The sequence below is a fragment of the Lynx canadensis genome, chromosome A2 (genome assembly GCF_007474595.2).
Source record: "Lynx canadensis isolate LIC74 chromosome A2, mLynCan4.pri.v2, whole genome shotgun sequence".
Taxonomy (NCBI): domain Eukaryota; kingdom Metazoa; phylum Chordata; class Mammalia; order Carnivora; family Felidae; genus Lynx; species Lynx canadensis.
Genome location: NC_044304.2, coordinates 61,067,679 through 61,090,733, shown reverse-complemented (window position 1 = coordinate 61,090,733; position 23,055 = coordinate 61,067,679). Strand labels below are relative to the sequence as shown.

General features: G+C 53.4%; 1 protein-coding gene across 1 annotated transcript in view; it reads left to right on the top strand.

Moving 5' to 3' along the window:
- The window catches only part of NUDCD3 (NudC domain containing 3), a 62,660-nt gene that overhangs the window by 20,853 nt on the left and 18,752 nt on the right, over positions 1-23,055 (top strand). The window contains 1 exon segment of the mRNA XM_030307596.1: positions 17,714-17,846. Within this exon segment, the coding sequence (XP_030163456.1) occupies positions 17,714-17,846 (133 nt within the window).

The following is a 23,055-nucleotide window of genomic DNA, read 5'->3' as shown; positions in this document are numbered from 1 at the left end:
CCGGCTGCGGGCCTGTCTGTGCCGGCATCGTGTCCCCGCTCTGGATCTCTGCTTGAGCGCCTGGGGTTTGCTGCTGTAGCCCTTATTTAGATCTGTTTCCATGGTAGCTCTCCAGCCTTGGAGCTTCCTTTTTCCTGAAACGTAGGTTTTTGTTGGCAATTTGGAAATGCTGCCTGCAGATACTTGAAGGGGCCGTGGTGGTGGAAGAGGGGGTGCAGTGGGGCTCTGTCTGCTTCACTGGGACCCCTGCCTCGTCTCTCCATGGAGAGGCCTTTTGGGAGATGCGTGAGGGCACAGGATGCCGATGCCTCCCCTGCTCGCCACGGGTTCTGCATTCTGGACCAGCTTTGGGCTCCACGCCTGAGTGAGCAGGTGTGGTTCTTACCCCTGCCCACACGGGGCCTCCCCCCATGCCATCTGCATCCCTGCTGCCCACGGTACGTCTTGCACGAGCATCCCCATCGACCTCGATGCTGCATGTCCTCCAGGGTGGGTGCCCAGTGTACTCTGCTGGGCTGTGCTCCACGACCTGGCCTTCTTCTGGAATTCTGGCAGGGTGGGGACTATACAGATGACCACAAGGTCTCCAGAAGTGACCCATACTCATTGGGGGAAACTCAGAGATACGTATTTAAACAAGACAAAAGGATTAAAAGTGCCTCTGACACTGGTAATGACCATTATGTGTTCTCTGGTTGCTGGGGTCGTGCCCGGCTGGGCCCACACTGAATATCGGCCCCTCTGTCCTGCAGACACTCAAGAGTTAAAGCTTTCTGGTGTAGACGTGAGTTATCTGTCTGCACCCTTACCCCGGGGGTCCTGGGATAGAGTGATTCGTTCCCACATCAGCTGGACCACGGGGCCTTTTCTTTCCCATTTAGCCTGCTGTCCCCTTGAGGGGTACTTGTCTGGAGAAGCCTAAAGTAGATTTCGTCTAGATAGTAGATTTCTTTGCAATTTGTCATGATCTTTCCTTGACACAGGTGATGAAGCCGCTCCTGTGCAACTGTAGATGCACTTGTGGTCACGGTGCTCCCACCCGTGAAGGTGTGGACTTAAGAGAGCATGGTGGTTCTAAGACGGCCGTGGATGCTTTTGAGTCTGTGTCCCTCCCGGTGTCACTTGGCGCATGTGGTCTGCCTGCTGCGGTGTCCTGGGCGTCATGCTCCCTGTGGGATCCCGTGCCCTCTCCTTTCCGGGAAGCTGGCTCTTCTCAGGGTTCAGGGAACCATGGCCATGCGTTCCAGGTTCCCGGGAGTGCTGTGAATGCTGTCTCCTTTCTGTGGCGGTGCTGTCTCGTGTCTCTGGGGTGACCTGGGGTGGGGGGGGATCTGTGCTGGCGTGGTTCTGTGTCAGCGGAGCCCCCGACACCAGGCATCTGTCCTCCCAGCTGGGCCTCATGCCCCCTGCTCCAGAGCTGGGCTTGGAGCCTTTCCCCCGTTGTCACCTGCTCGTTCCCTTGAGTGTATAAACTGGCTGCCCCATACACACGTGTGCACACGTGCAAACATGTCTGTGAACCCGGCAGGCCCTCACCTCTTAGGTTTCCTGCCTGCTCCGCCCCTCACACTCTGCCTTCTTTGCACACCCTCTCCACTCTCTGAGCTCAGGCCTTCCTGGGCAGTGTCCTCTGCTGTCCCTCCTCTGTTGGGCAGTCTCTGTGGGGACTTCCCTGGACCTGCCTTGTGCAGTGGGGGCTCCTTCTGATCCTCCAAGGCAGCCCCTCCCGTGCCCTTGCTCTTGTTCCATTGTCCTCTTGCACATGAGCTGTGCACATTCTTGTGCGTGAGTGTCACTTAAGCTTGAGGCGTGAGGCCTGCAGCCCAGGGTCCAGGCCATGTTCTCAGGTTGTCAGGCACCGAGAGTATCACCCTGCCTGGCCTGTGCTGGCTCTTTCCTCCCTAGAGGAGGGGGACCCTGACGTTGCCTCTGCCCATCCACTTGGCAGGGTCCCCGCGGCAGCCCTTCCCTAAGTGAGCCGTGTGTCCGCTCTCGCCACACTCTGCGTCGTGGGGACTGTCCTCAGTGTCTTGCAGCTGTGACAATGGGGTTGAGCCCCGTGTCTGTCGGGTGTCTCCTGACTAACTGTGAGCTACCTGGGAGGGGTCCAGGGAGACAGGCCCCCTGAGCCAGCCTGCTGCGCCACACGCATCTGCGGGTGTGGTTGTGAAGTCCCGGCCGATGGCATTTGTACAGGCCAAGCACTGCCACAGATGACCACCTGGAACAAGGTGTTCCTCAATGAGAAATGACTGGAAGCTTCCCTAGGCCCCCCATTTTTCCCACTGCCCCCCAGGTGCTACATTTGGGCACCCCGTTCTGGTAGATGGGCCCCCAGCCCCCTGTGTGGATGGCTGTGCACACGCGTGTGTGGCAGTCTGTCCCCACCAGGGGACCACGCTGCCAGGGGAGCGCACTACACTGTCCAAGTTGTACTGGCCCGAGAGGGGCGCGTGAGGTTCAAGTGTTTAGTTCTCTCGCGCATGAGGGTTGTGTTTCTGTGCATCGAAGGGCCCTGGTATCTCTTTCTGAGAGTGCTCCTTATGTCTTCCGTCCATTTTCTGTGGGACCTTCTTATCTTATACTTCGGTTTTTAAGAGCTCTCCGTACATACTGGGGAAATTCGATCTTCATCTGTGATGTATTTTTCTCCAGTTTGTCTGTTTTATTTAAAACTTTTTAAAATGTTTTTATTTATTTTTGAGACAGAGACAGAGCATGAGCAGGGGAGGCAGAGAAAGAGAGGGAGACACAGAATCTGAAGCAGGCTTCAGGCTCTGAGCTGTCAGCACAGAGCCCGACACGGGGCTCGAACTCATGGAGTGTGAGATCATGACCTGAGCTGAAGTCAGACGCTCAACCGACTGAGCCACCCAGGCGCCCCTATTTAAAATTTTTAAACTATTCATTTATTCATTTATTTATTTTTGAGAGAGAGAGAGACAGAGCATGAGAGAGAGAGAGACATGAGCATGGGAGGAGCAGAGAGAGGAGGAGACACAGAATCTGAAGCAGGTTCCAGGCTCCAAGTTGTCAGCACAGAGTCCGACACAGGGCTCGAACTCACAAACTGTGAGATCGTGACCTGAGCCGAAGTCAGACACTTAACTGAGCCACCCAGGTGCCCCTAATTTGTCTGTTTTTATTTGTCTGATACTGCTTGTGATAGTTTTTTCTCCAAGCAAAGGTGTTTAACATTTAAAATGCTATAAAATTCATCCTACCTTTATTTTCTTTTGTGTCTGGGTTTTGAGTTAGAAAGGTTTCCCTACACTGAGGTTATGAAGGATTTCACCCATTTTTCCATTTTGTGCTTTATTTTATGATTCTGTGAAAGTGACCTGGTGTGGTGTCACTTTTCTGTTCATGCCTGCAGTCCGTGTGCTCTGGTGTGTGTGGTGTGGTGTGTGTGTGTGTGTGTGTGTGCTGTGTGTGCTGTGTGTGTGCTGTGTGTCTGTGTCTCTGTGTGTGCACGTGCACTGTGTGTCTGTGTGCTGTGTGTGCTGGGTGTGTGTGTGTGTGTGTGTGTGTCTGCACTGTGTGTGTGCTGTGTTTTGTGTGTCTCTGTGTCTGTGTGCTGTGTGTGTATCTGTGCGTGTCTGTGTGCTGTGTGGTTCTCTGTGTGTGTGCTGTGTGCATATCTGTGCGTGTCTGTGTGCTGTGTGTCTCTTTGTATGTGCATCTGTGTGTGTGTGCTGTGTGTGTGCTGTGTGTCTGTGTCTCTGTGTGTGTGTCTGTGTGCTGTGTGTGTGTGAGCCCCATGTTGCTGTTGGCCTGGCACACTTGTTAGGAATCGTGTGGACCTCCCTGAGGCTGGCTGGGCCACCGTGCTCCCCTGTCCATCTGGGTCGGGCTGTGTGCCCACGGACCAGCCCTTGTACCAGTGCACGTCTCTGCTGCATGAGTGGAGGGTCCTGCCGGCTGGTCCGAGGTCTTCAGCCCAGAGGCCGTGAAGCAGTGTGAATGGTACCCGTCCTTCCCTGAGCCGCTGCATCTTCTGAGCCCTGCGGACACTGCTCCTGTGCGCTCGGAGGGCCGGCTGGCAGGTGGCTCTGTCCGCAGGGAAGAGCTGGTGGTGTAGACCCCACGGCAGCGTCCTTCCTTAGGTCTTGTTTTGCCGTGGACACCTGTGTTTATCTCCAGGGGTGGTTCTCCTGCAGGCAGCTTAGTGTCTGTTTAGGATGTGAACACAAGGTTTCCTTGTAAACTACTCTCTTAGGCCTGCCCGCCCAGTGCTTCTTTTTTATAAGGAATAGTTTGCAGCACTGCCCTTCCCACCTTGAGGTCGGGCCCCTGCGCAGTCACCAGAGCAGTGCTACACCTGTGTGAGTTTCTGGAGGGCGGAGACTTTTCGCAGAGCCCAGAATTGAACACATTTGCATGCAGATGTGTGCCTGCAAAAGTCACACTGTGGTGAGCTGCGTGAGAAATGTTAGGGTTTCTGTCTACGCTGAGATTATCTGTACACAGGCTTCTGCCTACTGGTGTCTGGGGTGTGCGTGGAGGGTGTGGGGCGGAGGACAGTGCCCGGGGCCCTGGAATCGCCTGCTCCCTCCAGGCCCCCGGCACTCGGCAGCGCCCGTCGGCTGGGACGCGCGTGGGGAACAACCTGCTTCGGGGTCCTGTGCTCCATGGGGAGTGAAGGCGGTAGGTCCACTGGTGAATTCCTACTTAGAAATGTCCCCCGAGACACAGCGTGCAGGCACTTCCGTAGCGGGCATGCTGAGGGTGCTGAGGACTCAGTCCAGAGCCTGGATGGTAAGCTTTTCATGCGAAATTTCACAGCAGTTCACGGAATGTGTTTGTAAGCAGAATGGGTCTGGCTGTTTGATGAAGTCACTTTATACGTCCTCAAGGAGGCAGAGGTAAGACACATGTCTCTGTGTCTCCCTCTCCCCTGTGTGTCCATGCGTGTCCATGCAGATCCGTGGCTCAGGGCTGTGGGAGAACTCTGCCTTTGCCCCCACGCTGCTCGTATTCTTTTTTTTTTTTTTTTTTTTTTTTAATTTTTTTTTTTTTCAACGTTTTTTTTTTTTTGGGACAGAGAGAGACAGAGCATGAATGGGGGAGGGGCAGAGAGAGGGAGACACAGAATCGGAAACAGGCTCCAGGCTCTGAGCCATCAGCCCAGAGCCTGACGCGGGGCTCGAACTCCCGGACCGCGAGATCGTGACCTGGCTGAAGTCGGACGCTTAACCGACTGCGCCACCCAGGCGCCCCACGCTGCTCGTATTCTTGGTCCACGGTGCCGAGTACCTCCCTGGGACACCACCTGCTTGGCGGTTGGGTCTGAGCACCAGGCTGTTGCTGTGGAAGCCCCATTGTCACTGCTCATCGCACCGCTGGGCAGCTTCCTTGTGGCCCCCAGCAACTGCCACATCCCTCTGTCTGGGCTTGGTCCCCGGGCTTCCCTGTGTCCTTCCGTTCCGGGCACCGGGGGCAGGGGGGTAGCGGGAGATGTAGGAAGGGCTCACCTCGAGGTGGCACAGACAGACAGCCTCAGTCTGGACCGCGGGCCATCCAACACTCTTCCTTCCCACTTCCTTCCACTGAAGGTGGGCTGGGGAGGCCCTGGGGAGCCACGTGGGGTGGGTGGGTGGGGGTCCAGAAGGAGCAGGTGCAGCCAAGGGAAAGAGTGACGGCGCACTTCACACGGGCTCGGAGGAGACCGCGCTCTTCCAACAGAGCAAACGGGAGGCCCTCCCCGTGGGCTTCATGGGAGGTGTGGTGGCCATGCCTGAGCAGCGGTGACCTTCCCCCGAGCGTGCTGCTCTGTGTGGTGTCGCGAGCTGTGGTTCTCTTGTACCCAGGCCTTTTCCCCCCAAAGTTGGAGCATCGGCTCTGTCTCGCCTTTATTTTCTCAGTGCACTTCTAGTCTCTTCTCCCGTGTCCTTGGTGCGGGACAGGAGTCACCAGGCCACAGTGCTCAGAAGTGTTTTCTTCTGATGGCAGGCTTTTGTCTTGGCCAGTGTGGCTTAGGTGGTAGTGGTATCACCCGCACTGCCAGTTCTTGAAAAGGGCCTGTGGTCGTGGTCTGCTCTCTGCAGGGGCTGTGGGCGGGCCGGGGGGTGGGGGGGTGGACAGCACGTGGCTTGAGACGGCACCCATGCATGTGTGGTGGCTCCTTACACTTTGTCCTGCGTCCGTTGGAATAGAGCTGACATGTCCTGCACAGTGACTTGCCCTCAATGTTGCTTCTGTTCATTACTCCAGGGCCTGGAATCTGCTGCCCTTCGGGCCAGTTTTACAAATAAAACTTAGCGTGTCTTCTTACGCACCACTTTCCTTTTTCCAGTTGGTCCACTGCATCCTGGGGAGGATTTTCCCAAACAGTGTCTTGTCTTGGGTGATTTCCTTTGTGCTACAATGTAGCAATTTCTGCCTCCCTTCACGTTGTGGGGGGATGTACCCTTCTGTCATCTATAGAAGGACCCAGACTGTTCTTAATATTGTTTGATTCCTTTAAAATTAACACCACTGTGACCAACTTCTGTTTTATAACCTTGAGCTCTTCAGTTGGTATCCCAGTGAAACTGCATGTTAACCTGAAGACTGTCACTGGCTTAGTCTTCTTAACTCTGCTACTGAAAGCTGGTGTCTCGTTGCATTGTTTGTGGCTACCATTTCCCTCCTTTCCCCTTATATTCAGTTACTGACAGTTGCCTTGCAGAATTAGGTACAGATTTCATGTGTCCTGAGTTCAGTTAATACCCAGATATTTATTGTTTGTGCTGAGTTTAGGAATGGTATCTTTCCCACTATGTGTTACAGCTTGTTAGGAAAGTGGTTAATTATAAAAGTAATAATAAAAGCAGGTTTTAGAAAATTTGGAAAACAGAAAATTTCTCTGGTTTCATCATTATTAGTATCTTGTTAGATGTCCAATTAAAAAATTATATTTGCTATATATTAAAAATTATAAATAATTTATATATAAAATAAAAAATTTTAATGTTTGTTTATTTTTGAGAGAGAGAGAGAGCATGAGTGGGTAGGGGCAGAGAGAGAGGGAGACACATAATCTGAAACAGGCTTCAGGCTCCAAGCTGTCAGCACAGAGCCCAACGTGAGGCTTGAAGCCACAAACTGTGAGATCATGACCTGAGCTGAAGTCGGACGCTTAACCAATGAGCCACCCAGGTGCCCTAGATCATTTTAATATTAAAAACTACTTGGCTGTTGTAACAGGAGAGTTGTAAGTACGTATGCATAAAAATAAATTCTCCTAATTCTGTAGCTAATGTTACACACCACAGAGAATATCCTCACACAGGTTTTAGAAATGGGGACATAATCATCCACATACTGTAAAAGTACTTACTATCAGGTACAGTTCAGTGTTTAGTGTATCTGTAAGGCTGCCCAGCCATCACACGGCCTCATTCCAGCCATCGTTCTTACCCCAAAAAGAACTCCCCTCCCCATTTCCTCCCTAACCTCCCGTCCCTAGGCAACCACCAGCTTACTTTCTGTCTCCATAGTTTTGTCAGTTCTGGCATTTTGTGTACTTGGAATCAAGCAGTCTGTGGCCTTGGTGTCTGGCTTCTTTCACTCAACATAGTGTTTTCCATGTTCATCCGTATTTGTAGCAAGTATCAGGGCCTCATTCCTTTTGTTGGTCAAAACCTCATTGTATGGATGGACCACACTTTGTTTACTAGGTCATCAGTTAACGGACACTTGGGTTGTCTGTTATGAATAGTGGTGCTGTGAATATCTGTGTACATGTTTCTGTGTGGACGCACGCTTTTGTTTCTCTTCAGCATATACCTGGGGGTGGATTGCAGAATCATACAGTAGCTCTGCGTTTGACCTTTTGAGGAACCATCAGAGTTTTCCACAGCCGCTCTAGCCTTGCATACCAGTACCGTGAGGGGGTTCCCATTTCTCTGCAGCCTTGCTGATGCTTGTGATTATCTGTCTTTTTTGTCTTGATGGTTTAGATTTGCATTTTCCAGTGACTAAAAATGTTGCACATGTTTTGCATGTGCTTATTGACTGCGTATCATCTTTGGAGAAATGCCTATTCAGGCCATTCACTCATTTTTAATTGGGTTATCATTTTAGTGTTAGATGGAAGAGTTCTTTATATATACCGGACACTAGGCCCTTCTCAGAAATGATTTGTCAGTATTTTCTCGCATTCTGTGGGTTCCCATTTCTCTTTCTTGACAACGATCTTTGATGCACAGAAGTTTTTAATTTTGATGAGGTCTGATTTATCTAGTTTTTCTTTAGTTGCATATGCTTGTGGTATCGTATTTAAGAAACCATTGCCTACCCCAAGATCACAGTGATTTACTTTTGTATTTTCTTCTAAGAGTTTTATAATTTTAGCTCTTGCAATCTCTGACCCTTCTGAGTTCATTTCTGTGTGTCTGAGGTTGTGGTTCAACCTCAGTGTTTTGCACGTGGGTATCCACTTGTCCCAGCATCACAAACGGACTTGGTTTCCCTGTTGAGAAGCAGTTGGCCGTGAACTTGAGAGTGCGTGTTTGGGCCTTCAGTTCTATTCTGTTGCCTCTCCATCATGTCTGTCCTCATGCGGGTACCACGCTGTCGTGGCTGTCGAGGCTTGCTATAAGCTTTGAGGTTAGGGAGTGTGAGTCTTGCTGTTGGTTTTTTTTTAGGATTGTTTTGGCTATTCTGCCCTTGCATTTCCATATAGATTTTAGGGTCAGCTTGTCAGTTTCTGCACAGAAGCCTGTTGGGGGGTATTGACAGGTACTCATTTATGCACTGGCTGTAGATGAGTTCGGGGAGTTACCGCTTACCAGTATTTAAATTTTCTAGTCCATGAACTTATGAGGCCTTTCTGTTCTAGTTCAGTTTATCTTCAGTTCTTTTCACCATGTTTTGCTGTTTTTGGAGATTAATTTTTTTGTGAGGTGTTTTTGCTGTTAAATTTATTCCTAAGCATTTTATTCTTTTTCTAAATTTTATTTATTTAAGTAATCTCTGTACCTGACTTGGGGCTTGAACTCATGACCTTGATATTAGGAATTGGACGCTCAACCAACTGAGCCATTCAGGTGCCCCTGGAATTGTTTTCTTCTTAGATTGTTCATTGCTACTGTATAGAAATGCAATTAATTTTTACATACTGGTTTTGTAAGCTGTAACTTTGCTTAACTCATCAACTGTAAGTAGTAGGCTCTTTTAAAAACAATTTTTTTTAATGTTTATTTTTGAGAGAGAGCAAGAGCATGAACAGGGGAGGGGCAGAGAGAGGGAGACACAGAATCTGAAGCAGGCTCCAGGCTCTGAGCTGTCAGCACAGAGCCTAACGTGGGGCTTGAACTCATGAACTGCGGGATCATGACCAGAGCCAAAGTCAATGCTTAACCGACTGAGCCACCCAGGTGCCTGAAAGTATTTAGTAGGCTTTTAAGGATTTAATGTATTTATGCAAGGCCGTATTATCTGCAAATAGAGTTTTACTTTCTAAGTGTTTACTTGTTTATTTTCTTGCCCAGTCACCCTGCCCGGTTACCTCCAGCAAAGTACTGGATGGAAGTGGTCACAGCGGCCCCTTGTCTGTTCCCTAGTCGTGGGGACAGTGCCCAAACTCCAGTTAAGTGTGATGGGAGCTGGGGCCCTCGCTTTTCCCATGTCTCATTCAAGAACATCCTCCAGCACCTTCAGCGGAAGCGACCATGACAGGAGGCTGTTGACATCTCACCACCTTACTGATTTCCTGGGATTAAGAGTATCTGGGGATAAGGGACTTTTAGTTTGACAGGTGGGCGGTCTGCCCATCACCCAGTGGGGCTCCAGTGCACAATGAAGGAAGCCTCCTGGGAATCACGCAGGCCGTTGGAGCTTCGCATGTGTGAGGTGACTGTGTCTTTGGGGTATCGGGGTGGTGGTGACCTCCCAGGGATTTGGCCGTCACTTGGACTCTTGCTCCCGGTGGGCGCCGGAGTATGTAGGTGCAGCTCTGGGTCAGACCCCGGGCGCCTGTCAGCCTGTGGGGGCATGTCCCGCGTCTCCACTGACACTCCTTAAATTCTTTGTGCTTTTCCTTTTCCCTTTATTTTCTTTTTTTTAAAATTTTTTTAAATTTTTATTTAAAAAAAAAAATTTTTTTTAACGTTTATTTATTTTTGAGACAGAGAGAGACAAAGCATGAATGGGGGAGGGTCAGAGAGAGGGAGACACAGAATCTGAAACAGGCTCCAGGCTCTGAGCTGTCAGCACAGAGCCCGACGCGGGGCTCGAACTCACGGACCATGAGATCACGACCTGAGCCAAAGTCGGAAGCTTAACCGACTGAGCCACCCAGGCGCCCCTCCCCTTTATTTCTTTATCTTCATTTAGTTTTTCTGTTTTCAGGAACTGTATTGCCAGCTCCAGTGTCCCAGCTGCTTTCTTTTGTATTCTGTCATTTTAGTTTGTTTTTTTTTTCTTTTTTAACATTTACTTACTATTGAGAGACTGAGAGAGACAGAGCGTGAGTGGTAGAGGGGCAGAGAGAGAGGGAGACACAGAACCCGAAGTGGCTCCAGGCTCTGAGCTGTCCGCACAGAGCCTGACGCGGGGCTCGAACCCACCAACTGTGAGATCATGACCTGAGCCGAAGTTGGAGCTTAACTGACTGAACCACCCAGGTGCCCCTGGTTTTGTTTTGTTTTTTCCCCTGGGAAACTCATGCATGATTCCCTCCACTGTAGCTGCTGGTCCTTGTGTTGGGTTGGCTTTTTCTTTGTGGTCATGCCTCCGTCCCACAGTGTGTGTTTTCTGAGTGGGATTGTAGCTGCTGCTCTCGTTTCACAGCTGCAGGGTCATCTTACGGGCAGGCGGATGCACACAGGAGGACGGAGACACGTGTGGGTGCGTCTGTACCTCCAGTGCCATGTGGAAGAAACCCTAGGTCGTGTGGCTGGGACGGCCGCCTCTTCCTGGACACACTCCTCGCCCCTGCCAGTACTGACCCCACCTTTCCGCTCCTTATGGAGCCTCGGAGCTTCTGTGGTGTAAATTGGTTGCTTTGTAAGTTTTTTTTCAATTCAGAAAAGAGTTCCTAAAACTTTGTTTTACTTTGGGATAACAGAGTTTGACCTGAGAATTCCTGACTTAATTTTTAAATTTTAAAGCCTGAGTTAAAACCTTTCCTATTCTTGGCTGGGTCTTGTTTCTATATTTGGAGGTAGGAAGGTTTCTGCATGAAATTTCTCATGCATCTGTCTTGAGAACACCTGTTGTGTTTGAGATGAGAGCAAATCCAGGCAAATTTAAAACCACGGCTTATTGCAAGAAAATGGACTCTTGGGGCTTTTGCATGAAGGAATCTCCCCTCCGCCGAGCACGCTGTTTGTGAACACGCGTTAGTGCGGAGAAGATGTTCATGTAAGGGAACCCTGTCGTTTATCATTTGTGTTAGAGAACGGTGCTGGCGGCTGTCCTTCCTTCTGAACTGCTGTGAGCAGTGTGTCCTTGTCTGGATGCTTCCACTTGTGTGTGCTCCTTTGTTCACGGACGGGGAAGGGGGTGCCCGGCGTCCGCGTTTCCTAATAGTCCGTTCCTGCAGCGGCTCACATCGCTCTTCCTGGGTCATGGTCCCCGTGCAGACAGGGACCGGGTGACACGGCTGCTGGGAGAGGGCAGAGGCAGTGGGATCGGGCCGGCACGTCCCCCCTCTTGATACCAGGTGCTCAGCTCCCTGGGCCTGGTGTGCTGATGTCACCTGTCCAGAGCCCTCCTGTGGTGCTGCTGCTGGTAGCATCTTGGGAAGGGTGGGGGGCTGGCCGAGGGGCACATGGGCTGCGATGTGCAGGTGCAGTGCAGGGCTGGCAGGAAGCGGGTGTGAGGGCCAGGCAGAAGGATGGGGCCACATGCGTCGTGTGATGGGGACCTGAGCATTCCTGCAGCAGTGGGCACACTAGGTGGGACTGCTCCTTCCACGGGTAGGGAAGGGGTGTGCGGTGATGAGAGGTGATGACAAACAGGTCCGTAGACTTGCTGGCTGCAGGGCCACCTACTGGTGTGTCCCTGGCCTTCTGTGCTCCCGCGGACCCCATGAACTGGCATGGTCTCCCTTCCCACCCTGCCCTGTGTGCGCTGCCCCTGCTCGGGCCACCCATCCTGGGTGTCCCAGCGTTCACCAGTATGGGATGGGCTCCCTCCTGGGCACCAGGATGAGCAGAGGGTGGGCTGTGTGTGCCTGAGGCTCGCCCATCCACCCTGACGTTTTTGCTTTCACTCCGCTTCTGGGCCTCCCAGTGTCCTTCTGCCACGTTTTCTTGTTTACTTTTAATGAGACTGATACCTGCTGCCCCCCACTCCCCCGACCTTGGCGTACCCGAAGCGGGCCATGGGGGGCAGAGGGGTGGCCCCATAAGAAGTGGGTCTTGCAGAGTGAGGGTGGGATGGGGTCCTGACCCTGTAAACCCTGCTCCCTGGGGAAGCCACTCGGGGGTTTCCATGGTACCCCCGGCCCCGCCTCCTGCCACCAAGGGCTCTCTGCATGCCTTGGTGGATGTTTGGGCCGTTGGCCCTCCTGTCCCTGCTGTCGGTGAGTGTTGGAGGTCTGGTGCAGTTTTCTTGGGTGGGATTACTGCTCAGCTGGGGAGTCTGTTGAGAGCAGAGGTAGTAAAAAAGCTGGTCATGACTTGTTTGATTTTGGATGATGAGGAGAAGAAAATGGAGTTAAGACTAAGAATTCAGCCTTCTCCACTTGTCATGTGTGTGCAGGTTAACCTCATTTTTGTTGGAAAATGTGTACTATATATTTACGTACTTGGAAATATTTGGAATGTTCTTTCTCTTGTCAAAATAAAACGTGAGGGACATTTGGGTGGTTCGGTCGGTTAAGCGTCCAACTTCGGCTCAGGTCATGATCTCACGGTTCATGAGTTCGAGCTCCGCGTCGGGCTCTGTGGTGACAGCTCAGAGCCTGGAGCCTGCTTCGGATTTTGTGTCTCCCTCTCTCTCTGCCCCTCCCCTGATTGTGCTCTGTATCTCTCTCCAGCAAAATAAATAAACATTAAAAAATTTTTTTTTTAAATGACGTGATTTAAGAGGAAGTCTTGCTGTAAGAAACCTGCACTGCCGGTTAATGAAAACAGCATATAGTAAATGTGGATGGTGTTTCTGCGGGCTGACCTTCCGAGCAGTTTGCATTAAAACCTATCAAATTATCATGGGCGTATTATGAGGGGCTTCAGGTATTTCAGGTGAATCATCTGGTATTTTTAATTGTGCTACATAATTAAAATGTTAAAGGCAGATTATCAAAATATACTTTGTGACAAGAATTTTGTATCAAATGCTGATGGCGGTGGTGGAGAGTCTCCTGGGGGCAGAGTGAGCGGGAGCTACAGGCCGGGGTCATCAGTGCCCTGGGTGTCCCCACGGCGGCACACTGTTGTCCCGCAGGCTTCTGCTACGATGGTCAGGAGCAGAAGCAAGAACGCAGGGGAGCGAGGTAGGACGTGGGCTGATGGCCTCAGGGCACAGGGATGGAAGCCGGGTGGGGGGGGGGGGGTGGCAAGTGTGTCCCGAGATGGGCCTTGGGTTAGTGCGACGCCGGGAGGAAAGTAGGAGGCGGCACGTGGGAGCTGCAGAACCGACAGTCTTTCCAGCACGTGAAGAGCACTTCTGCGGCCAGGGAGCACCAACAGAGGCTGCGGTGCAAGTGGCTCAGAAGGAGCTCATGTGGCCAGTAAGCACGAGCACACAGGAAGCCACGAGACTCCTCTCTTGTGTATTCGGGGGGCAGGACCCCTGCTGGGCACGCCGCAGGTGTGGGGTGGTCCCGGGCCAGCAGGTCCCCCGCTGGGTGCTCAGACCGGCCCTTAGGTTATAAAGATTCCACGAAAGGAGAGAGTGGCACCATCCATGCCCTCGAAGCTTCCCTCCACTTCCTTATGTGGCATTCTCGACTCCTGTCTTGTCTCCCTGCTCCCAGACATGACAGGACACACCCAGAAATCACAAAACTTCATCGTGCATAAGTCAGTAAAACGAACACTTAAGCTTAATGTGATTGTCGTGAATTTTAGTGCCCAGTCTGTGTTCATGTTTTCCTGAGTGTCTCTGTCTTCTCATGGCTGGTTTTTCTGGACCAGTGTTCCGGCAGGTCTGGAGCCTTCTGATTTAGAACTCTTCCGCTTTCCTCTTAACTGTTGCTGTTTACTTGTAAAGAAACATGGAACTTTGTTGTAGTTTCTAGCATTCTGGACTTGGTTCTGGTGAGAATGTTCTCTGCTCCTCTGCCTGCTGTACGCTGGCGGAACGGGATGGATCTTAGGCCCCTTGTTGGGGCAGGATGGTGACAAGCCTCTGTCCTGAGCCAAACTTTCTTTCCAGGTGGGAGTGCGCTGAAGAGGGTGGCGACCAAGTGTGAGGGGGACAGTGGCCCCGTGCAGGACGGGGTGTCAGGCACCTGGAGCGTGGGACCCGAGGTCGTGGGCTTCTGCTGCTCAAGGAGCCTGGAAGAGGTGGCAGGAGGCTGTGAGCACGCTGGGCCTGCCTGGTGCCCTTTGTGTGGGTCACTGTGCACAGACTGTGCAGTCCAACCCTTCCTGTCCAAGGTGTGTGGGGAACATGGCCGTCACGTCTTGGTGCTGAGATGGGGCCCACGAACCTGCTTGCAGGCTCCCAAAGCAGGGCATTGGCCTCCAGGGTGGGTTCCCCTCACCCAGCTTGGGAGTGCAGGAGCCCACAGGAGAGTCCCTGTGCCTCCACCTGCTGTGTCCCCTGCCCAGGTCCTGGGGTCAGTGAGGGAGGTCGTGGGAGGGATGGAGGTGGTGGGAGCATTGAGGGGGTGGAGGTTGTGCCAGGGACGGAGGTGTCCCACGAGGGGAGAGGGTAAACTGCCTTAGACGTGCCACACTCCACACGCTCATGCCACACACATGCACAGGCCCTGGTCCCTCCCATGGGCACACTCTGGGGAGCCACCCCTACTCCTGGAACCTTGGAAGGGGCCCGAGGGTGGCCCCCGTGCCCCCAGTTAGAAACCATGCCCTACGGTGCTAGCTCCTGCTCAAGCGCCTGTAGAGGCCGTGACTCCTTCGCCTACCACTTGTCACGCTGGCCACTGCTGGAGGGGCATTGGTTTCTGCCCGCACAGGAGTATGGAGGGGCGGGAGTGACCTGAGCAGAGCTCCCACCCCGGGAAGGGGGTGCTGGCTGTGGCACGGGAGCCCGGCCTGGCAGCTCCTTTCACGTGGCCGGCCGTGGGCTCCTGGGATGCCCACACTGCAGGGAGGCTTGCGTGCTGACTCACGCTCCTCCCCTCCCCTCCTTTCCCCTCCCCTCTGCAGCTACATCTGCAGCTGCGGGGTGTGGCTACGGCCAGTCAGGGATGACGGGGCAAGGGGGCCCAGAGCACCTGCACATGACAGGAGGCTTATTTTTACACATCGTTGACTGCAAATAATCCACTTTATTTAAAGAGAATGTGGATTCCAAGTGTTAAAAAAAGCACCCAGCAGGGTGCCGGGCTCTGTGGTGCTGTGTGAGCAGAGCCCCTCTGTGAGCCCACAGCTCTGGGGTGCAGGGCACCCCCGAGCAGGAGCAGCTCTGGCCGTGGCTGAAGGCTCAGCCCTGTGTCGTGGGATGTGGCTGTCCCTCCTCTGTGAGGGGTCCCGAGATTTGTTTCTGGATTTCTGCCAAGTGCCAGACCATGTTGGCCTCTGTTTTGTGTGTATTTTATTTCTGAGTTTCCATAACTTGGATGGTTTCAAATAGTTAACGCACACACTCCGTTAGGCCGTGCAGCAGGCTGTGCGGGGAGGATGACACCCCCCACCCCCATCCTGGCCAGGCCCTCGGGTGCTCGCTGCACACTCCAGCATGGCCGTCATGCCAGGGCTCTGGAGCTGCATTGGGTGCTGGCGGGCCCGGTGCACGTGTCTTGGTGTCAGGTTGCAGGCCGATGGCCGCCTGGTCCTGGGGACACAGGCTGGATCGCCGCCTCCTGTCCAGGAGTCCTGAAGAAGAGCCTTTTTTCTCTGGATAGGATGTCTGTGTTGCAAGGAAGTTAATGGTTAAAGGAACAGAAGAAAGCCAAACTTCCTGTTCGTCTCCCACCCGAGACACCACGGAGACTTAACACTCTGGCGCTTGCTTTTACCCACACGCCCATGAGTGTCTCTTAGTAAATGGACCCACGCCATACTCAAAGCCGCACACTTTCCTCATGTAGCCCAGCGGCCTCTGCAGACTTGTGTGTCCTGGCATCCGTGTCAAGCCTACCCGGTCTTGACCTTTCCCGCCTCTTCTGCCCTGCTCCCTGGGGCTCTTCCCGAGCTCCCTTCCAGACTCTGGGTGGGGTCCTCCGTGCCTCTGTCAGTTTCTGGGGATGTGGACAGCCACTAGCCCCTGGCCTGCAGCTGCCCGGCCGTCCTCACACTGCCGTCCCTTTGCATGTATTTCGTGTCTTGGTCCCCCCTTGTGAAGGACCCAGATGGGACCAGGGCCTCCCAGTGACCTCATTTAACTTTGTTTTTAATTTTTATTATTTTTAATGTTTATTTATTTTTGAGAAAGACACAGAGCATGAGAGAGGGAGGGGCAGAGAGAGAGGGAGACACAGAATCTGAAGCAGGTGCCAGGCTCTGACTTGTTAGCACAGAGCCGACGTGGGGCTTGAACCCACGAACCATGAGATCATGACCTGAGCTGAAGTAAAGACGCTTAACCAGCTGAGCCGCCCAGGCGCCCCCTCATTTAAACTTTTAAATAAGGCACATTCTGAGGGCTGGAGGGTAGGACACCATAGAATTTTGGGGTCACGCTTCAACCCCCGATAGCAGCCAGTTATCAGCTGCGAGAGCTGGGCGATGATGGATGCCAGCCTCACATATAAGGTGTACGAGGCAGACCCACAGGAGGTACACACGTTACTTGCGAACCACCACCTGACCAGAGATGGAGGGCTGCGGGGGTGCTCATGTTCCGACCCTTTTCTGCGCTTCATCTGCACAGATGAACATGTGCTTGCTTCTGTGTTCCCCATGAGTGCAGCCTCGTCCTCGGGCCTCTCCCTCCACGTGTGGGTGCCAGGCTCCCTGAGGGCTGGAGAAGGTGGGCGAACTGCACCTGTTGTTGGGACGGCCTCACTCAATGGTGTCGCCTTGTCCACAATTAGGCTTCTGTCCTTAATTTAGATCTAAAACTCACGTAGTAAGCTTGAGAGTCCAAACGTTTCTATGTGGTGTTTATGCTATTGTTAGCACTGTTAAGTTTAACAGCAAATCTCTTCTCCTGTTTTATTTGTAATGTCAGCCAAGGCGCTCGGCCAGGCCCGTGTGCACCCGTGCTGGGTTGGCCCTGCAGGGACAGTGGGGTGTGGCCGACGGGTTTTTCAGGCAGCTCCAGCACACACTCAGGTCTCAGGAGAAAGCGGGGCCGCGTTTGGGTTTGCGTGGAAGCTGCGGGTGGAAGTTGTTGGACAGTTTCTGGGGGAGCAGGATCCCCGGGGCCGTATTACCGAGGCCCTTCGCTTGAGGGACTGAGCAGCGTTCTGGGGTCCACAAAGGCCGGAAGGCTAGGCTGTGCCGTTGACCGCGGCCACATACCCCGTCCCCGGCATGCTGCATTCATGGACTTCTCTGCAGCATGTCCCTTTGTCCCGGGTTCCCCGGGAGGCCTGAGGAGGAGGACCAGGAAGGAAGTCACCCTGCCTCAGAGAGGGAGCCCCTTGGGAGCTGGAGGTGGGGCGTGGCTGGGGCGTGGTGCTATCTCACCTGTCCTTCTTCCCCAGGAGGCAGGAGCAGTTCCAGAGAAACCCCGACAGCTACAATGGCGCCGTGCGTGAGAACTACACCTGGTCGCAGGACTACACTGACCTGGAGCTCAAGGTGCCGGTGCCCAAGCACGTGGTGAAGGGCAGGCAGGTAACCTTGGGGCCCCTCCAGCTCCTCCACGCAGCTTTCTCTGTGGCCGCGGCTGTCTGGTGTGGGCTGCGCTGGAGCCGACTGGCCTGTCCTGTGGTCTCCACTGTCCTTCAGCCGCAGACGTGACTGCCAGCCCTGCTGTGCCTGGGGTGCACCTGCTGCTGGGTGTTGAGCTCCAGTGTCCTCCCCCTCCCGTGGTTCATTGCGTGGCTCCCCACAAAAAGCCTGACAAGGGAGGCAGGGTGATCCACGTCACCCATTTCACGGATGGAGCAGGCGCCTGGAGATGCAGGGCGGAGATCCCCAGGTTGTGCAGTGGCCCATGGTTCCTGGGCCTGTGCTGTCTGGAGCACTGGGTGGTCACGGGGTGGGGGGCGGGGGAGGGGGGGCGTCGGCCTGAGCAGGGGCGCTCACAGCCTTAGCTGGTGTCTCTACTTGAGAGCAGGAGTAGAAATGTAACCTTTGATGGGGAGAAAGAGAGATGTTTACTCAGTAGTCGTGCACGTAGGGAGGCCTCACTTTAAAGGAAAAACCCCATGTAATTTGTGAGGTTGTCCCCTGAGTGCTGTTGGCTGGAGAAGCTGTATTCTTGCTTCTGTCTTCACAAGACTCTTCAGACTGCATGGTAAGCAGTGCCTTCCGTGTTTCGTAGGCGAGATGGCGGGGCCAAGCAGTTCCTCGCCACCCTCCCCCCAAGTGACACAGGTGCCCCTAACTTGTGCCTGGGATCACCGAGTGCTCTGGGAACTTGTGTGAATGACTGCGGTCAGTGCAGGTGCGCTGCCTCTGAAGCTCTGAAAAGCTCTGAAGCTTTTCAAAGAGCAGTGCTGCTGGCTTCTTTCAAAGAGAAGGTTCCAGAACATGCAAAGTAGAGCTTATACATGACTAGCTCCTACATTTTCTGGAAATGACTGCCGTGTGAAGTGGCACCAGCTTCGGCTGGCTTGGCTGTGTGTGAAGAAAACCAGGCTGGGCGGTGAGCTAGTCCCTCTGGGGCCCCTGTCCTGAGGTGCTGACCCTAGACTGTCCAGGCTGCACCTGGAACGGGCCCAACCGTGCGCAGGACACTGGCAGGGGCCAGGCAGCCCCCAGAAGTTGCACTCCCACCAGTGTCGGGAGGGAAGGCAGGAGCCCCGAGGCTTCTTGGCTGCATGTGGTTGTGGGTCAGGGGTCTTGGGCCATGCTAGCTGGAGCACTGCGTCCACTCATTTCTCCCTCCGCCCTCTTCCCACCTGTGTGCAGAGATGTCACCAGAGCACGGTGACCCCTGTCACGTGGACTTCAAGGTCTGCGTTAGACCTGATGACCAGGGGTCATCCACACAGCATCTCGCTCTGATGACCATGTCCCCTCCCGTGTTGGTAGGTGCAGGCCAGTCTTCCTGTGGGGGGGAGGGGGGACTTTGCCCAGTGTACCCTGGGGCTCCAGTGTTGGTGGGAACTTGGACCAGTGTCTTCTGAGGCTCCAGTGTGGGGGGAGTCTTGCCCAGTGTCTCTGGGGCTCCAGTGGCGGGGGAGGGGGGGCGTGGTCCTTCTGAGGCTCCACGTGTGGGGGAGTCTTGCCCAGTGCCTCTTGGGGCTCCAGTGGGGGGGACTTGGCCCAGCATTCTCTGGGGCCCGGGGGGCAGGCGTCATGTTGTGTTGGGATTACCTTGTATGCAGGTAAGTCAGTTAAGAAAAGCGCTGGCTACAAACTTTGCTGAAGATAGCTCCAGCTTCCTGGTCCACTTCCTATCTTCCTACTTCTCCACAAACTTATGGAACTTTCTTCAGGAGAATTTGTATCAGGCCTAACCTGAAACTGGTTTTTTCTCTTTGACTCTGGAGACCCAGATCACTGGTCTCTGGCTGTACTTCCCACCCAGGAAACATACATGCTGACTCTCCCCCAAGCCCTGTGTCTTGAGGGTTCTGTGCCCTTCATCGTGTCCCCCTAGGGGACAGGCTGTTGCACCTGGGGGTCAGATGCATGTGTCGTGACTCGATATGTCCTTACTTTCACCAAGGGTGGTTCTGGATTGTGCTCGTTCCCTCCTGAGACCTTGACTGAGCATGGGATGGTCCCCAAGGCTTGGACAAGATTGCTGCTCTGGGGCTGACCTTGTGGGGTGCAGGCAGTGACAGCCGGCACTGGTGTGGCAGTTCCAGGGAGTGGTGGCTGCCCGCAGTGCATCGGCTGCTGGTGCATTTGCGAGACCAGCACGGGCTGGAAGAAGGTGATTTCGTGTGGCATTTTTATGACACCTGATGACCATATTTCTGCCGGCCTGGCTTCATCTCTGACGTGATTCAAGTTTTCTTTATCTTCTTCGGGAGTATTTTTGGTCCATGTTACGGCTTTTTTTTTTTTTTTTTTTTTTTTTAAAGAAATTGAGGTAATATAGGCATACTGGCTTCCAGTGTGCAGCATGGCTATTTGATATATGTCTGTGCTGTGAAATGATCGGTGTAGTAAGTCTGGTGAACACCTGTCACCTCACATGGTAACACTATTTTCTTGTGATGGGAACTTTTAAGATAATCTCTTGGCAATCGTCAAATTCCCCGTTATTCCTATACCGAAGCAGGGGAGGGTAGAGAGAGGGGCAGAGAGAATCCTAAGCAGTCTCTGGAGGCCCAATGTAGGGCGCTTGAACTCACAAATCGTGAGATCATGACCTGAGCTGAGATTAGCCCGACTGAGTCCCCCAGGCGCCCCCTGAAACCTTCTTGTGAAACTCTGTGGCCTCACATTTTTTAGTGATCTAAGAGTTTTACCTACAGTTCACTTAAAACTTAGCAATAGGTTTATTTTGGATGTCTTGGCTTTTGCTGGTCTCAGGGTTTTTCCCTTGGAGTAGTCAGTTTCTTTCTGGACTGGCTACTTTCCAGCCCTTCCCCGAGGTGCCTGTCACAGCTACCTGTCAGCAGTGTTTATTTTAGGGTTTTGACTGTGGCACCTGTCAATCGTCGTGGAGTGGTGGCTGTGGTCGCAGCGGTCCAGTGGTGAAGTCACGGTGGTGGGTGTGCCGGTGGCACTGCGAGTGCATGAGGGGGCAGCAGGGGTCCCGGGCCCCCTGCCCGGCGGTGACTGGCGCCAGCAGCAGCAGCAGAGCGACCACTGTCCCTCTGCGCTGGTGCTCGGGTGCAGCAGGCGGAGGAGAGCGCATGCATTGCCCTTGGCGGCCAGGGTCCTGCCTTTTCCTGTAGCCTTTTTGCTGGTGAATCTAGAGCCAAACTCTAGAGGCTTTCGCCTCGAGCAGGAGTGAGTGCACTCAGCCGCCCTTCGCCCGCTGTGCCAAGGAGCAGGGGATGTCTGCGCTGGGGTGGAGGTGCCTCTGCCCCTGCTGGCATCCCCCGACACCAGTCACTCCTGGCATCTCACCGAACGCCAGGACTTGGCCACCGGGAAGTGGAGCTCCAGAAGTTTTGAGGCCAACCCCCTGTGCAGACGAGAGAGCCTCCAGGCCGCTCCTGCCCCGTTAGACCATTGCCCTTGGCCGAAAGCGTGCAGAGTCCCGGCTGGAATGCATGACCCCCCTCCTCCCCGGGGACCACGGTGGTCTTTGCTGAGGATGAGTCCTGCGCCTTCGCCACGGGAACCTCCCACTGCGGCACTGGCACTGAGGCTCCTGCTGTGGCGCTCGGCCCTGAGCCGTTGGGGCCACCTGTGGGATTTGTCCTGCAAGCGCTAAGCGAGCGAGCAGCGGAGCTCCCTTCTCGAGTGGGGAAGAGCTGTGGTCCCAGGACCATTTTTATCCACTTCATGCAGGGGCGTGTGCGGTAGGGTGCTCACATGTGACGTTTTCACAAGGCCTGCCCCTGTCCAGCTGTCCTCCTCCAGTCCCCGCCCTGGCCTCAGTCACCATGTCGTGAGCTTCTGGGTCACGTGTGAGTGTGCACTGCCACGTCCTGGGCATGTTCAGGGGTGGGCAGTTCCTGACCCCGCCTGGTAGCTGGCACTGCGGTCATTGCCAGTGTCTTGCTGTTGGAGACGGGGACGCAGTGAACGCCCTCTGGTGCGTTCTGTACTGCACGTGCGCGTGCCACGTAGCACGCATGCCAGGAGGCGCTGTCGCACGTGCAAAGGGTGCGGCATCCCTTCAGGACTGCTGATGGCCCCCGAAGGGGTGGGCACCGATCCACGTTCCCGTCGTCATCGTGCACAGGGGTACAGCATCAGGTTTGGGGGTGGTAGAAGCTGGATGGGTGGAAAGGGAGCTTCTGGGTGTATGTGGATTTGTATTCCTCTTGGGAGTATGGTTAAGCATGTTTTTACGTGTGCTGGTTAGACCTTAGGCCCTTTGCCCTAATGATTTCTAGGAGCTCTTTATAATCTCAGGTCAGCCCCGGTCTGTGGTGTGTGTTGCAGACCTATTGCCTCATTTTGTTACTAATATTTTGAGTTGGCTTCTGGTATTTTTTTCCTTGGGGACTTACTTTATTTTATGTAGTCAAATTAGTCTCTTTTCTTGTGGCATCTGGAATTAGAAAGGAGTAGGTTGTGTTTGATGGAACTTTGAACCTTTGCTGCCTTATAATCCACTTGGATTTTCTCGCCCCTTTTGAGCAGTTTCATCTAAATTCTAATGGTTCTCATTCAACTGTTACGGAAATGAAATGATTTTTCTCTTATGGAAGGCACTGCTGTGTGGTGATCTGGGCCTTATCTCATTGGTTACTAACCAGGAGGCTAACTAACACAGTATGAATTTGTCACTTAGGAAGTTGATTATTGTATTTGATTAGGTGGAGACACTCCAGAAATGCTCCTGTTCAAAAGTACAGGGAGAACTTGAACAGAATTAGTTAAAACTGAGAATGGAAATGGACACTAGTGTTGATTTTTAAAAATGTTATTTTAAGGAAAGGAACTGCTACAGATCGCTGTGTGGATAAGGGTGGTGGGCGTGCTGGTGAGGAGGGAGTGCTCTGGGTTTGAAAGCAGGTCCTGGGTGGGATGGAAGGTTAATTATGCTTAGTAAATGTGGATGTGTTCTCTGGATGTGTCCACACAGTGCGTTCGCATGTTTTCTTTATTTATTGTTCAGTAAGGGACACATCTCTCAACCTTGTGGGTGTTCTTGATCTCATGGGGGCTTCCTTGGTAGGGTCCTTGTCAGCACCTTGGGGTGATGGCCTCTGGCCTTTGACAGGACATTCCTGAACATGAGATTTTTTTCCATGGTGGTCTCAACCTCTGTTTCTACATTGGGACCGCCTCCCTGGTC